The sequence below is a fragment of the Argiope bruennichi genome, chromosome 10 (assembly GCF_947563725.1).
Source record: "Argiope bruennichi chromosome 10, qqArgBrue1.1, whole genome shotgun sequence".
NCBI classification, from domain to species: Eukaryota; Metazoa; Arthropoda; class Arachnida; order Araneae; family Araneidae; genus Argiope; species Argiope bruennichi.
Window position 1 is genome coordinate 121427942 of NC_079160.1, and position 16834 is coordinate 121444775.

The 16834-nt window shown below is 25.7% G+C and overlaps 1 protein-coding gene across 1 annotated transcript; it reads left to right on the forward strand.

Moving 5' to 3' along the window:
* Nucleotides 1–435: 435 nt before the first annotated feature.
* LOC129989200 (nuclear transcription factor Y subunit beta-like) lies at nucleotides 436–16177 on the forward strand. Its single transcript, XM_056097580.1, has 10 exons — nucleotides 436–607; nucleotides 2482–2568; nucleotides 4566–4642; nucleotides 5632–5697; nucleotides 8917–8984; nucleotides 9582–9711; nucleotides 9798–9876; nucleotides 10113–10192; nucleotides 11195–11247; nucleotides 15880–16177. The coding sequence occupies exons 2-9, from the start codon at nucleotides 2493–2495 to the stop codon at nucleotides 11228–11230; spliced, it is 612 nt and encodes a 203-aa protein (XP_055953555.1). The 5' UTR covers nucleotides 436–607; nucleotides 2482–2492; the 3' UTR covers nucleotides 11231–11247; nucleotides 15880–16177.
* Nucleotides 16178–16834: the final 657 nt, after the last annotated feature.

Here is a 16834-nt window from a genome sequence, read left to right on the forward strand (position 1 = left end):
GAATAAAATATTATTTTTCAAGGTGCACTTAATTTAGAATCTCCTACAAAGAATTTGTGAAATGCGTAAATTTTGTTTTCTTGCTAGTGTCAACATTTTAAATGAATGAATTCAATAACTTAAAAGCATTATTTACATTAAGTAATACTTTATAATTATCTATTTAGTATAAATTTATTTTTAAAACCCGAAATCAAATTTTTTTATCAAAAAATTTTTATATAGCAATTAAATACATACTTCAATAAAAGAAACTCCACTCGATTCTTTCTTACTATACTAAAAGAGATTTAGGTTAAACAAAATAAATCTTGCTTATAAAACAATACAGAAAAACGTTTTTAAAAATTATTTACTAAGATTATTAATCCATTCAAAAAGGTAAAATAAAAAAATAATAATAAAGAGAGATTGAAGCTCAGAACTATTAACTACAACTGTGTCCTGCTTATTTCAACAACATTTGTTTTGCTCTTGATGTAAATCGGTAGCGAATTTGATTTGATATTAAATTTTCATTGCTCTTGGTTTTGTATGCGGCTAGTCACTGTTATTTAAAAACTGTGTAATTGTATCTCTTCATAAGCTCATCAATCGTTTAAAAAAGGTAGGATTTTCGATTGTTTATTAGTTAGACTTATTAGATTGTTATGTGTGGAATCTTTTTGTTCCAAATATTATTTATTTTCAATATCTTATATTGATTATTCTATTTCGGATCTATTTATGTCCAGTTATGTTCTTTATAATTACCCCCTTTTCTATTTCTTGGAAAAACTTACAAGACTTATTTATGTAAGTGAGGATAGTAAATTTCTTTTGCCAGATATACATTTTTGAATTTGAATGAAAATGAAAACGACAAAATTAGTAACTATATTTTAATAACTCTTAGTATTACTTACTGGAAATCATATGAAACGAAACCTAGTTTTTTTAGATATAAAGCTGAAAACTAATAAGTTAAATATAATTGAAATAACATTTTGACATCTGGGATTAAAGAAAGGGAGCGAAAAAAAAAAGTTTCATCAATAGAGATTTTCACTACAGCATTCTTACAGAACACTAAATTTATTTTAAGTTAAAGCAAATTAAATAATTAAAAAAGTTTGCAAAAAATAATAATGACTCATAACTGCTCTGTATATTTGCTTAATACTTTTAATTCATAACTTTCTAATACTGAAGTTGTTTTAATATTTTGAATTCTATTAAATTCTGAAATTGATCTGAAGTTATTTTGATGTATTGTCTAAAACTTGATCAATGTATTAGGAGTAGGAGGTTCTGAAAACTTTATTTAATAACAGGAATAAGCATAAGTTATAATTCTCCTTATTCTTATTATTATTTGTTTCTGAAAATTCTCACAGAATTCAAAGGTTGGATGAAACTTTTTGATTCCTAGAGAGAATGCTTGATCTAAGTATATTAAAAGACAGATTCTGATTCTCCTTTTCTGTCAATTAGTGGCACTAGCCACCTAAAACAATTTTTTGTCCATAGTGTCGCCTTTTGCATTAACTAAAATGTGCACTGAATGTAGAAATCTTATGCTGTAAAGCTATGTAGTTTGGGGCAGAAATTGTTTTAATACACAGTATTTTTTAAAAAATAAAATTTTTCTTCATATTTTTAGTTTTTAAGTTATATTAAGAAATTTCTTGACATCTGTTAAATATGTTATTCAAAAATTAAGTTATATGTAAGTAAAATAAATTTTTAGCTGTCTAAAGCAAACTACAATCAATAATCTAAGCTAATTTTATTATTACTTTTTTTTTTCTTTTTTTTCCTTTCAGGAATGTATTAACTCCACTTTTTCCCTTGGGCACAAAGATATTACTTTGTAAATTGTAATGATTGTGGAAACATGAATTTGTCAGATGTTAAATATTTCTTTATTATGTATCATTTCTTTGTTAATGAAGTGCCTGAATTTCATTTAATTTTTTTAATGGAAAAAAGTATTTCCAGTTTTTCTTTTCATTTCTTAATGTTGTATGTCATCTTAACTTAACCGTCATGTATTTAAAGAATTATGTAATATTTTTTTATATTTGTACAAACTTAAGTGATTTTTTTATGAAGTATTTTTATCAGATCATGATAACTGAAGTTTACAGTCTGTTGAAAGTTAATAAGAAGCGACATATTCAAATACGAAACATTGCCATATGAATGACAATATTTTGCCACTCATATGGATTATATGAATCATGAATGGTTTATAACCCATTATATAAATTATTGTTTTTTAAAAGAATTTTACTTAATTATGTCACTTTTTAATAGAATCAAGTTATGTTTTAGTTGAGTTAATTGTTAGAGTTGGTAACTTTTCATGAACTGCCAAAATGATTCCATGAAATTTTAATTGGAAAATTATTAACTATTCTTTTTTTTTTCAGTATTATACTTAAAGCATAATTTTTTTATTACTTTAATTTATTATTGTTATTATCTTCCATTATTTAGTATAATAAGCCATGGATAATGGAGATGCAGCTGCTGGTCTTAGCGATTCTTTTCTTGCCTCTGGACAGTACATTGTGCAGGCTGAAGGTAAGATCATATTTGTCTGCATCTGAACAAACATGCAATAAATATTATGTATTTTTGAACTTTATAAATATTCATTTTAATTAAGTGTCATTTTTTAAAACAATTTGATGTTTTTTAATTATCGTATTATTGATAATAAAAATAATTGTGAAGTAATTTATGTGATGCAAACAAACGCAAGAATGTCTCCTATTTTTTAACGTTCTTGCTTTTATAAATATTTGCCCTTTATTATTAAATGATTGTAGCGATTATATAGAGACTGATGTTTTGTTTATTGTATCTTATAAAATAATGACAATGCAATATTTATTTTTAATTTCATATGTTATAAAAAAGTAGTTACAGGGTTCAATACAATTAATTTCAATAAATGAATTTGCAAGCTTGTTTTTCGGAGAATGATAATTTTGAAAATTCTTCGAAGCATTAACAATAAACAAGATTTAAAAAGTGTAAATTATATTTCATTTGCTTCATGTGAAGTTCTGTTATTAATACTAATTAAGCTTATTATTTTTCGGTTAGTTTGGAAAGATTGATTTAAACCTTCTTCTTCTATGTTTTTTTTTTATCTTATTATCTTTTTTTTTTTTTTTTTTTTTTAAATCAACAATATAAGGATAAAGAAAGTTGATGTTGAAAATCAGTCAAAATACGTTTTCTGACCTATTTTACATTCTAGGCAGATATATCTGTTTTACCCTCTATTGGTTGGCACACTGTTGCTATTAAAATGGATTTCTAAAAATTTAAATTTACCATAATTATATCATTTGTGACGATGGCAACTATGATAGACAAGCTGGATGATTTTTGTTTTTGTTTTTAGATAAATTTTGTTCCCTCCCCAGTTCCCCCCAAAATTACAGTTCAGTAATTTTTTTCATTCCTGAGTTATATGCAAGAAGACTAATAATGAATTCGTGAATTCACATTTAAAAAATTATGCTTTGTGATTTGACGAGAACAAGAAACTTGTCCCAAATTAGAAATAATAGAGTAGTCTAGCTACATTGACTTTATACACAGTGGGGAGATTCTGAACTGTCAGTGATAGGAGACAAAGTGCTTGAATACTAATGTTAATCTTATGTTGATGTTATTAAGAATGGATTTATCAATGGCAAGAAATGTTTTGCACACATTGGCTTTTGGTCCAATAGTTTTAAATATTAATGTTTTTTCAAGTCATCAGTGAGATGGTTTTATAATTTATCTGAATTAAAAAAAAAAAAAGAATGGAGGAGAATGTGTTTAAATCCTTTTAAAGAGCTATGGGAAGTAAACGTAAACTAATTCATCAATTTTTTTATACATGAATTATAAAAATTTTTGCTGAATTTTTCAATGAAGAAAACAAAACGTAGATGCTTCAGCTACATATTTTGCATCATAATTGTCTTGATTTGTTAATTATTAATTTATGAGATTAAGTAAGAAATCTGCTTAATTTTATTGAATCATTTGTTAAATCATTCTTAATCTTCAAAATATTTTAATAAGAAAGAACTGGTTAACTGGAGAGAAGGGGTTAATTAAATAAATAATAAACTTAAAACACAATTTTTTTTCCAAGTTTTGTATTAATTTTGTTAGCTATATTAAATAATGAAGGTACTGCATTATTTTCATGTGGGATCATGTGTAGATTATCAATAATGTTTTTACAAAACTTTGTTCATAAAATTGAGATCATTTTTATTTTATATACTTTCAAAGAAAAATTTACTTTCATTCATTAACTTTAAAAATTAGTGTAATATATTTTAAATTGATTTGATTTAAAATGTTCTGAAAGTATTATATTATTAAAGTAAATTTGTAACTTGTTTATTATTGCTTGCAAAATGTTCTTCAAAAATCAACTGATGATTTCTCCTGCAGAATTTTTATTTCCTATTTAATTATTGTAACTTTTATTTCCTTAGATTAATATTTGAAATACTTTATTTAAGATAAATTGTAATTAAATTTCAAATAAAATAATCTTTTAGATGGTGATGAAACTCTAGGCATATCCGGAGATAGCATGGATGCTGGTGATAAAGATGGAGAACCATTAAGAGAACAGGTAAATCAAATTTAAAGTTATATCAAATAAAACTTTTCAGCATTTGTTCTATGGAAATAAATTCTCGATAGATATCATGACTTAAGGATTGAATTTTCTGGATTTCTTTATCTGAAGAAAATGTATTATATGAGAGAATACATATTAAATTTGATAGTTTGGACTAATCTATAACCATATAAGCATTATGATTATGTGGCATGATAATTTTGGTTTATATGATATTGATAAGAATGATAGATCCTTCTCTTGTCATCATATTACTGTGTGCAAAGTTATATAGTTTAAAATTACTTCAAATAGAGATACAGATTTTATAAAAATTTATAATGATGTACAATATACATATTCATACTCAAAATTTGAAAATATGAAAAATTTTATTTAAAAAAAGAAAAGGTCAGAAACTATATTAGAATATATTATAAACTTTATTTGTTATTATTATAAAATGTACTTATTAATTTTTATTCTATGTGATGTATAAAAATTGTTTCTTGCCTTTAAACTTTCAATAAAAAAATGCATTTATTGTATGCATTAGTTATGTAATATTATGTATGTATGCAATGCATCATTTATGTAAAAATAATGAATCTGATAAAAACTTTGTTGTTAAACTGTTCAGTATGTGCCTTTGGCGAAACATACATTTTCTTTGAAAAAATGTTTAATGCCTGCATTTCATTAAAAGTATGCAAAATTTGATTTGATTTTCTTAAAAATATATATACTTTCTGAATGGGGGTTTCAAACAGTGAAATAATTTTTGTGTGTGTGTATTGTATTATACATAAGAGAAATTTTTAACATTAATTTTTTGTTAAATTTATTAATTTTGGAAGTACTTTTCTGTCAAATTTTTAAAAAAATGGAAATATGCTTTAAAACATGCTTTTTTCTCTTTATTTATATGTTTTTTTATTTATTTTTATTTAGTTTTTTATATTTATTCAAAAAAAATCTGCAAATATTATATATATTTTTAGGATCGATTTTTGCCTATTGCAAATGTTGCTCGTATAATGAAGAATGCTATTCCTAAATCAGGAAAGGTAAGCTGATGTTATATTTATTCTTGATAATACATAATTTTTCTTAAAATGCTGTATCACCAGTGAATGAGATAATATATGTTTCTATTTTCTCAGTGCTTAAGCTTGAAAAAAAAATCATTTCTTTGTTAAATATAGTTTCATTGCATAAATTATTAATTACTGATATTTGTAAAAGAAGTTCTGTTTAAATATTTCTTTTATATATTAATATGTTTAGATCATTATCAGGGCTATTTAACTATGAGTAATAACACACGGTATGGTTTTTACTGTTTACTCAATTGATTTGTCATTGACCATAGTTTAATGTAAAAGTTTTTAATAAATTAAGCTCTTGTAAATTTTTAAATAATTGTCATTTTCTAATTATATTAATTTTATTAAATCTAGATAATAGTTTGATATAATTAGGAAATTTGGAAATGAAATTTAAGATTGCTAAATTTTACTAGCATATATTCCAGCAGTTACAGAATTTATATAATTGGTAAAGAAATTAGATGTAAATTACAGAATTATGAATATATATTACAAAAAACTGTTTATAAAAACTGCTGAAAATGCCCTTTTCCCAAATCTTCGCTGACAGCAATGCTAGAAATGAAATAATTTTTAGTATAGTTTTTTAAAAAAACTTAAATCTGATTTCAGCGTGGATACAAAAATTTTTTAGTCTCTCCTAGTACTAAAATGTATATAGGCGTTTGTTTTGATATCAAAAGAACCGAAAGTATTTGCTATTGATTGAAAAAAAAAATTTTAATATTTAACAAATAATGTTCATTTGTTTGATCAACAAAATTGTGTGGCATTATTATTTTATTTTTTTTTAATTATTTTACTTATTTATCTAGTCAATAATAAATGTACACTATGGTCAAAAGTATCACAAGTTTGAGAAACTTTGCATTTTTTCAAGAATAAGTCTCCTCAAAGTAATACTTTTTTTTTTATGTCAATATGTTAAATTAGTCTAAAGGCATGATATAATGAAATTATTGAACAAAAAAATTATTTAATTTCAAAAGGAATAAAATAAAAACAAAATGTACAAGTTTTCAGTATCAGAATACATTTTGGTTACTTGAAATAATTTGAAATAAAGAAAAAATTTCAAGGGTTTTTTTTTTTTTTTTTTTTTTATCAAAAAAGATAATAAAACAGTTTAAGTTAACTGAAAAGCATTGAATATTTGGTTGGGCCACCTCTGGTTTTACAACAGAGTGCCTCCACAAGGTTTTACAACACTTCTTACGATATTTCATGGTACCAAACTTTAATTGTTGTTTCCTGAAATTGTTGTATTGTTCTGGAATGATTCTGTTATTTTCTTTCCCATTATATTCCACAAATTCTCAATGGGGGTTTAAATCTCGTGAGAACATTAGTAACATGTTTTGCAATTGCACCCGTAACTTAAAATAACAAATGTGTCGATATAGAGGTTAGAACTGAACTGAAATGAAATTTAAAATTAATTTAAAATCTGTTTTACCTTTTCCGATTTATGGCAGCGTGCGAGATTTTGCTGAAATATCCTTTCTGCCTTGGGAACATGTCACAAACACTATGAAGCAATTAATCCTTCAGCACACCAACATACTCATCACTATTCATGGTTCTCTGTACAAAATGAAGTCATCCATTTGACTGATATGACATGCACCCCCACACTATTACCTTTTCTGTTTTGATGTATGAACATGCTCTCCTGCGCTTTACGCCAAATGTGGCCATTCTTGTCAGACATTGAAGAAAAGCGACTTTCGTCGCTTGATATAACTTGTCTCTATTCCGAAATACTCCAATTTTTGTGCACTTTGGCCTTCTTCAATTATTTTTTCCGCATTGCTTTTGTCAGAACTGCTATTTTTCTTGGTACTTGCGACTTGTAACCAGCTTCACAGAGCCTGCTGCAAACTGTTCTGGGTTTGTCAATGGCAGACATGGACTCGTTCTGTTCTCTTGCAAGCATAGCAGAACTTGTATAATTGTGTCAATGTAGCATCAGCATGTTTAAAAGATAACCTCGGAAGACCACTTCTAGGCTTTTTATCTGTGGTTTTGAATCTCTTTGAGGCGTGAAACAGTCGACACGCTGGAGTCGCACCATTGAGCAATCCTAACATTTGAAATGTTTCCTTGATGCATTAAAATAACAGCCTGGCAGTTTTCATGAGTTAATTCACATATTTTATGAAGAAATTAACAGTTTAAATTGAAAAGCAATACACGGCGAATAAACTTTGACAGTGTAACAAACGACATGAAATCCTTCGCAATTGCAGCGATTTTATATTAAACTACCAGAATGACACAATCATTGCTGATGATTGCTTCACAAGGAATGACGCAATAGGTTGGAACTCCTTCACCACATTTATATTAGAAAATATCACTTTAAATGAAAATATATTATTTTTTGGGAGCTTATTCTTAAAAAAAAAAAAAAAAATGTGAAATTTCTCAAACTTGCAATACTTTTGATCAGTAGTGTATGTTAAATAATTTTGAATAATGTTTTAAAGTATTTTTGTTTTAATTAATTAAAATTCTTTGGAATTATCTATTCTTTAAAAATTTGTCAATATACTACATTGTATGTAATATATTGGTAGGAAATGTAGACAACCAGTGTTTGAGGATATACATTAGATGTATAAGTTTTTCAACTGTCTGCAAAATCTTAAATTATCAATGATTTAGATTTAATTATCAATCCTCTTTCTCTCTCTCTCTCTCTCTGTGTGTGTGTGTGTGTGTATATATATATCTTTTCTTTTGAGGTAACATTTTTAAATGAGATAATATGTTTTTTTATAACAATTGAAAATTTCAGCAGTGTTATATTAAAATAAGTTAAATTTTTTAAAAAAAAAGATTACAAAGCACATTTATGTAAGAGATAAAATAATAATATAATGCATTTCATGAAAAACAAGAAACATACAAAAAGAACATACTTTTAAACATAAGAAAATCTTTTTACATTTAAAAAGATTTTCTTTTATAAAAATGTAGGATAGGATTGTTATTTCCAAAGTAAAACAACTGTAGATTCTCGAATTATCTGCATGGTATTAGATGTTTGAATATTATTTTTTGTATGATTTGAAATTTTCTAAACTGTGCAGTAATTAATTATTTTAATTACTTCAAGTTTAAAATATTTTTATTTAAATGCTATGATATTTTTCTTTCTTTCTTGAAAAACAGATAGCAAAAGATGCTAAAGAATGTGTTCAAGAGTGTGTCTCAGAATTTGTCAGTTTCATAACTAGCGAGTATCCTTTAATAAAAAATGTGTTTTTTTTTTATACTTATATTAGATTTGGAATCAATTATTTGTACTGACTCATTTCATATTTGTTTTCCAGTGTTAACTAATGAGATTATTAAATTTTCCAACAAAAAAAATCTGTAAACATTATTAGCATTTATTATTTTGTTATTGAATACAGTCTTGCAGTTGAAAACAAACATTTTTCAATATAGTTGTGTTTATAAAATATTGCAAAAAAGTAATCTAATTTTGCATATTTTTAAAACCAATTGTGACTAAGCAGTTTGCTGTGTATCAAATCATATTTAATTTTGCATAACTATAACTGCATAAATTTTTATTAGTTATCAATTGTGAGTCCAAAATCTGCTTATACTCTGTTACTCAAATGCATAATTGTATTCAATTAATTATTTTATTACTATAATTGTAATGAATTAATCATCATTTCTATTCTCTTGTAATTTTTATAAATTTGTTTTTTGACTTTTTTTAAAATAAAAAAAAAAACAGGCATGATTTTCCAGTAGAAATAGAATATATAGATAAAATTATAATCTTTAAAAAAAATTCATATCATTCCCTAACTGTGCCATAGGGCTAGTGATCGTTGTCACCAAGAAAAAAGAAAAACCATAAATGGTGAAGATATTTTATTTGCAATGTCAACTTTAGGTTTTGATAACTATGTGGAACCTTTAAAATTGTATCTTCAGAAATATCGAGAGGTGAGTATGAGAAAGAGTATTGTTGTAGTTACAAATATTTCATAATTTAAAGTCTGCATATTACTGAATATTCTTTATTCCTATAGTCTATGAAAGGGGAGAAATCAATAAGTACTGCCACAGCCACTGATTCTTCAATGGATGATCTAGAAGATGGCTCTTATTGTAAGCTTTTACTTTCTCTTATTTCTACACATTATTTACCTCATTCATATTTATATGCATCCTCTACATAAGTTTTATTAAATGCTTAGAATGTGTTGATCTGTTTCATTAATGACTTATAACGTATAAAATAATATATATTTATATATTATTTTGGAGGATGTTTATTGCATTTTTGTAATCCGCTATTTCATGTTATAATATTTTAGCTAAAAATTTTCATATGTCCTTTTTAGCCTCTCAGACGTTAACAGCAGCCATGATGACTGATCAGTCGGGACAAAATGTTATTTACACAACTTCTTATCCTGCTCAGGTAAATATGTATTAAATTATGTTATATTTTTAAATACTCTTGTATATTATTTTGAATAGTTTTAAAAATCTATTTTTTTAAAGAAATTTTATTTTTCTTCTTACTATGAGATAATTTTGAAAATAATAAAACATGCTTTCTTTTTATGAGACAGATGTTATGTAAGATAATGAACAATGCATATTTCCAATATTTTTTTTAAGCCAATTCATAATTTGTTTCTTTTCTGGCTTTTTGCCTTTTTTTTTTTTTTTTTTAGGTTTATATTTGCATTACATTTAAAATTCTCAATATCTAGGTCTTGGTTTAAGGTTCAAAAACTTTTTCAGTGTGTTTCAAAATATTGAATTTTAGAGATGTGTAATTTTATTTATTATTTAATCTTTTGAGTTATAGCTTGTATATCTTCACAATTGATCATCTATTCTTAATTTTTTATCAGATTTGTGCTCAAAACTTATTCTGACTTCAATTTTTTTTTTTTTTTTCATGTTGAATGGTATTTGTATTTTGTTGATTAATGAATGTTTCAAATGTTGTTGTTGCATGTTAGAACTTTAAGTGTTAAAAAAATTATATACTTATTAATATACATTATTTAAAGGAACTATTTGATTAAAAAAAGGAAATTTTGAAGAAATTTATTATAAATAGTTTAAGTATTACATAGCTGCATTTCCAAATAAAATTATAATTCCAATATCTGTATAAACTAGAAGTACTTTATTTCTGCAATTTTTCTTTGGAGCAGAAGGTACATGTACATTTATAGTCCAAAAAGAATATTGGGGTCTAAAATTTAATATCAATATAAATAGTAGCTGTGCTTTTTAAAATAAAATAGATCAGATTGGTTTTGAAATAGATTTTCATTTTTAAAAAAATGTTAAATCTGAAGAATCTGATAAAGATCTCTTATCAATCTATATTCATGCTGCCATTATTTCAGCCTTTCTGCCAAAATAAATAATATATTGGTTTTTTTTTTTTTTTTCCTTCTAGGATTTGAATTTGCTGTTGTACAATAATCAGTCGTAGTGCAGAATGATTTAAAAGTAAGCTTCTTTTCTATTTCTTCCTTATTAATAAAAAAGCCATATAATGAAAAAATTCTATGGTGTCTTATTATTCCTGAATATTTGTGGTAGAAATAAAATATTTTAATTTTTTAAGGCTTTTCACCATATGCACAGCTAAACATGATTCTCAGATTTTTTTTGTCAATAATTACATTTTTAACCAAATAAAAATATGTTTGCCTTTTCAGTTTCACTAAAAATGACCCATATATAAAGAAAACTCTTGGATTCTTAAAAAATTAAAGTAAATTTTAATGCCATTTTAAAATTTATATTTTCAATTCACTGATACAGTATGTGTTACAATTTTGTCAAAAATATTTCGCAATGATATATTTTTGTGAATCTTAGTAAGATTTTCAAGCAGCAGTTATTGAAGCATAACCATAAATTGCTACTCACTTGCGCAGAGGCATACAAATATATTGAATTATCGAAACGCTACTATAGCATGGTTGAGTCCTAAGGATCATCCTAAGCCATGGTGTACAGCCTCATCCATAGAGTTATGTTTCATCATCGGTAGGTGATAAGTGAACCCCACATTGCTTCTTTAGTCACCAGAGTGGTAAAAAACAATTATAATATCAGAAGCATCTCATAGCTATATCTGAAGTTTCTCTTTATGGATTACATAAGCATAAAAAAAGATAAATGCAAAAAATAAAATTTTGAAGGATATTTACTTAGCAATTGTTTCACAATGTAATTTAATATTGTATTCATTATAAAATTAACTGTTGCAATACATTTCCTTTCATATGTAATTTTGAAGATAATTTAGATCTTTGAGTATATTATAAAAAAATGTATCATTGGGATTAAAAACTGTGATAAAAAAATTGGTTTTTGATTTGTTTAATAATATTTAAATATATTTTTATCATTTAATTAAATTATATATATTGTTGATAATTTCTAACTTAAAAGTTGTTTTTTATTTTGTTATCACTGCTTTTAAAAATTTTTATATATGTTGCTTGAAAAAAAAAATTAATTCCCAGTATTGTTGCAATAAAAGCTGGATATATACAAGGTAGCCATAAAATAATCTTTCCTGTTTGATGCTATCAGCAACTCAAATGAAAGAACAAAATAAAACCATATTTTACATGCAGACTGTGGAAGGCATGGGAAGATGAATCCTGCAGAAAAAAAAATTAATGCCAAAAGTTGCCAAAGGGAAGATACTAACACTGTTGGAGTTATGAATGAATTCATAATACTTGCAGAAAATAACCTTTTATGCATCAACATTAGAGTCCCCTGGATTCCATGCAATATTTTCAATTTGCTAATCTTTCCTGTGTACAACATATTGCATATGGTGAAAGATGTTCTCTATTGCTGTATGTAAATTGTCAATTTTGATGTTCGTAGCTTCCTGTCTTATGTTCTGTTTCAAGATATGCAGATTTAGGATGCTACCAGTGTAACTTCGGATTTCATGTACCCATATAGCCAAAAGTTACATGGGGTGATGTCCCAGGAATATGGCAGCTATTCGTCAGAAAATATTGACTGATAATTTTCTCAGTTCCAAAATGATATCGTAAAAGGCTCTTACTGAATGATGAATGTATGGCAATGCTCCATTTTGCAAAAAAATTATTTGAGTCCAAGCATTGCAATTGCAGAATAACAAAAGTTTGCAGCATTTGCCCATATTTTTCACAATTAATCATGCAAGTAATAATACCTATTTGAATGATATTCTCCAAACTATATGGTTCAATTATGAAATTCGTTGTGAAATCGCACCACACTGTCAAATTTGGGGAATGCAATGGCATTTCTTGGATCATTGTGGGATGTTCGCATGTCCAAATACGGCAGTTCTGAGTATTGATGGCCCATTAAAATAAAAGTGAGACTCATCTTCCCACAATAAAGTGAAAAGGATGCTCTTTTCATGTTCTGTGATTTGTAATGTCTGCATTTGATTGATCATATACGGATAGAAATGCAGTGTTTTACATACAGTAAATAGCATAGGGCATATCGGTTTGGTGAGCTATTGCATGAGTGCTTGGACTACTACTAGTTGTCAAACACCACTATAGCAACTTCTCTTACTCCATCCCTGATAGCACTTTTCATCATTCTCCACTCTAAGTCCTAGCGAACCACTTTCCTAGAATTTTTTAATCGTTACTCTCACGGTTACAGCAGGCACAATATTACACTGTCTAATGTAGAACAGTTTTACCAGCAAAATGCACTGAGGTAAAGTAGGGTCCATATTAAGTACACATTTACAGTCAATTAAGAACAGCAATCTTCCCTTTCTACAAGAAATGCAAGGTGCTACTGTCACACATGACAACATCACCAATATTTCTCCTATTGACAACTTTTGATAATTTTTTTCTTTGTGGAATTCATTTTTCTATACTTTCCACAGTCTGTACATGAAATGTAGTTACATTTCACTCATTCGTTTTAGTTGTAAATGCCACCAAATAGGGAAAGTTATTTTATGACCACTGTGTAGATTTTTTTTTTTTTTTTTTTTTTTTTTTTTTTGAGAAAATGCTTGCTTGAAATGCTTCTATAAAAGATTTTTTTTAAAGGAGGAAGTATTGGAAATTATATTTTTTACTAGGTGTCTGATAGAAAACATGAATTCTGTATTTAAAATTAGGTATTATGCAACATCATTGTTTTAAATTACTGTCTCAGGGTTATAGTTATCCATATTATTAAGTTCCTGTTATTTAAAATGTATTGGATTATTTGAATTTTTGCTTTTTTTTATTATATTCATGGAAATTATCCTCTGATTCTTTTATCCACAGCAATTCTTGAAGATTGAATTTTTATTCTGTGTCATATTTTGGTAATTGGTTTGAATGAAAAGTATTCAAGGAAATCTTTAAAAAATAAAGTGTATATTTATTATTATATATGTTGGAGAATTCTTGATGCTTTAGCCTTATCAGATTATATCATGCAATCTGTAGTTTTACCCTTAAAAAACACATCTGTTTTGATAATGTTTATTTGTATATTTATCGTAAATGATTCAAATTCTAATTTTTTTTATTTATTTTACTTGGCAAATTTTGTTTCTGTGTCAATCATTTGCTTTGCTGGTTATTATTTTTTGTTTAGCACAGATATGTGTTATGGATTTGTGAATTAAAATAAAATAGTTGTTTATATTTCTTAATTATTCAGCCTTTATTTTGTATTCACCACTATTTCTGGATTCTTGCTATCATGTTTATATTTTTTTACTTGGTGTTTTTGTCTCTCTCTTTCTCTCTCCATATATATATATATATATATATATATATATATATATATATATATATATATATATATTACAAACTATCTTAAAATTCTTGGTATAAACTTCAATAGCTGACTGCGCACATTTAGTCAAAAATAAGTTGCCATTTAGTCATTTCTTCAAGTAGTAAATAAAGGCCAATGAAAATTATCATTATATTCAAAGAACTTAAGCACATATTTTATAGAGCAAATAACTAAAACTACTTGTAAGCACAACCAACAACATTCATGCTGGCTTTAAATTGCTATTATAGGGATTGTCTTTTATGCTATCTACAGAAAAGAAATCGTAATCATAAGATCCTCATCAGAATAGGCATGACAGTTGTTATAAATAAAGATCTTTAAATAGCCCTAAAAAGGGGGGGGGGGTCCGAGCTTGAAAAAGTGTGACCATACCAAACTACTTGACAAATGAAAAATACCTTCTATTATTTCGGATCTTAAGTTAAAATCATCTAACTCATAACTTCAGTGCAGCAGTTCATATCATATGACATACAATGATTTGCTCTTATCGAGTCTATTTTCTTTTATTCATTACTATTTATACCTAAAGTTTTGAAATGTTGTGTATATGATATGCATTTTATACATTGCAAAAAAGTATTATTTCTTATAGAAAAAAAAGGTAAATATATTTTTATACATATTATTATATTCTGAGAAAAAACAGTAGCTTCCAAAAATATACAAATTTTTAAAAATGTTCATTATTGTTTATTTTGAAATTAAATCCTTATTATACTATAAAACTTAAATTTAAGAAATTTGAAAGACATGCTTTTAAAAAGACTAACTCAATATTATCTTACTCAATTGAACTGATTAAAGCTGAACATATTCTGGTTATCAATAATAGAAGCAAGACCAAGAATAATTATTTGTCAAAGCAATGAAAATGATTTGAATTTTATTACATCAATGAAAAGATTATAAAATGTATCTAAACATATATTTTTTAAATTTATTAACAAAAATTGTAATATATTGGTATTTAACACATATATGAAGGGAGAAGGCAAAATTATACTTAATTTTTAATCTGTTCAAAAATTTTATTAAAAAAAATAGTTCCATTGTATAAAAATGGCCCACACTTGAAAGTATGTTTGGGCCAAATTTCATGGTTCTAGGTCCATGGCTTTATTCTGTAGAATGCTAACACTTACAGACATACCTTGTTCTTTATTATCAGTAGAGATAAAAATGACTAATTTTTTTTTTTTTTTTTTTATGTAAAATGATTGTACATAATTTTTTTTCAATGCTATTCATCAAAGGTTCATGTTCCATGCTTTTCTTTTGCAGAAAGTTTTTTCTTCAAGCTGTGTAATAAATTGAAACATCTGAAGATCTCCTGAAAGATTGCTTCAGAAAGAAATAATTTTGCTCTTAACATCTATTAAAATCTTTAATTGGCAAAAACTCTTATTAAGCTATTTTTCATAAGTTTATCTTTTTGTTTGTTTGTTTATGCATAACTTAAATTGCAGTGATAATTTTTTAAACATCTTTGTGCAATTTTTCCTGTTATAAATACAATTTAATTTGTTATTTATGAGTGAGAATTTCCATCTTATTTACTTTCAGTTTTTCTTAATTTTCTAATTTTGGATTTTTTTTCCTTCTTTACTTTTCATTCTCGAACTTTTTCTTGAATAACTTAGATATAACTAAGGAAATTTAAGATGTTTTAATTAAAATTTCTTTATCCATGTTTTTTTTTTTTTTTTAACTCTGTAAATAAAATTTCAAAATTCATCAGGAATTCCAGATTTTACTTTGATTTGTGATAAGTTATGGTCATTGTAAATATACAAGATAGTCATCATTTTGCTTCATAAACATTTCAAAAGTTTTTGTGTGTATCATCTTAACTGTTTAGAATACTGTACTATTTCATTTACAAAAATTTGTAACAGTAATGTCATATGTTTAAATAAATGTTTTTTCTAATAATTGTATTTTATTTACTTCAATCAATTTAATTTTATTCTTTCTTCATTATTTACTATTACTATCAAATGAACAATATTCATTTTGTGTTTTAACTAAAAAAGTAGTTTTTCTAGTTTTGTTTTTGATCTTTTGCTACCAGTGATGTATGTAGAGGATTTTTTTCTCCACATCTGAAATGGATGCCTGATTTCATAATTGTATCATATGTAAATGGAAAAATCCTCTAAGTTCGTTATTGGTTATTAGTGATGCTGTTTTTTTAAGCAACAGTATTTTATATTAATATAGCCATTTAATAAATGGC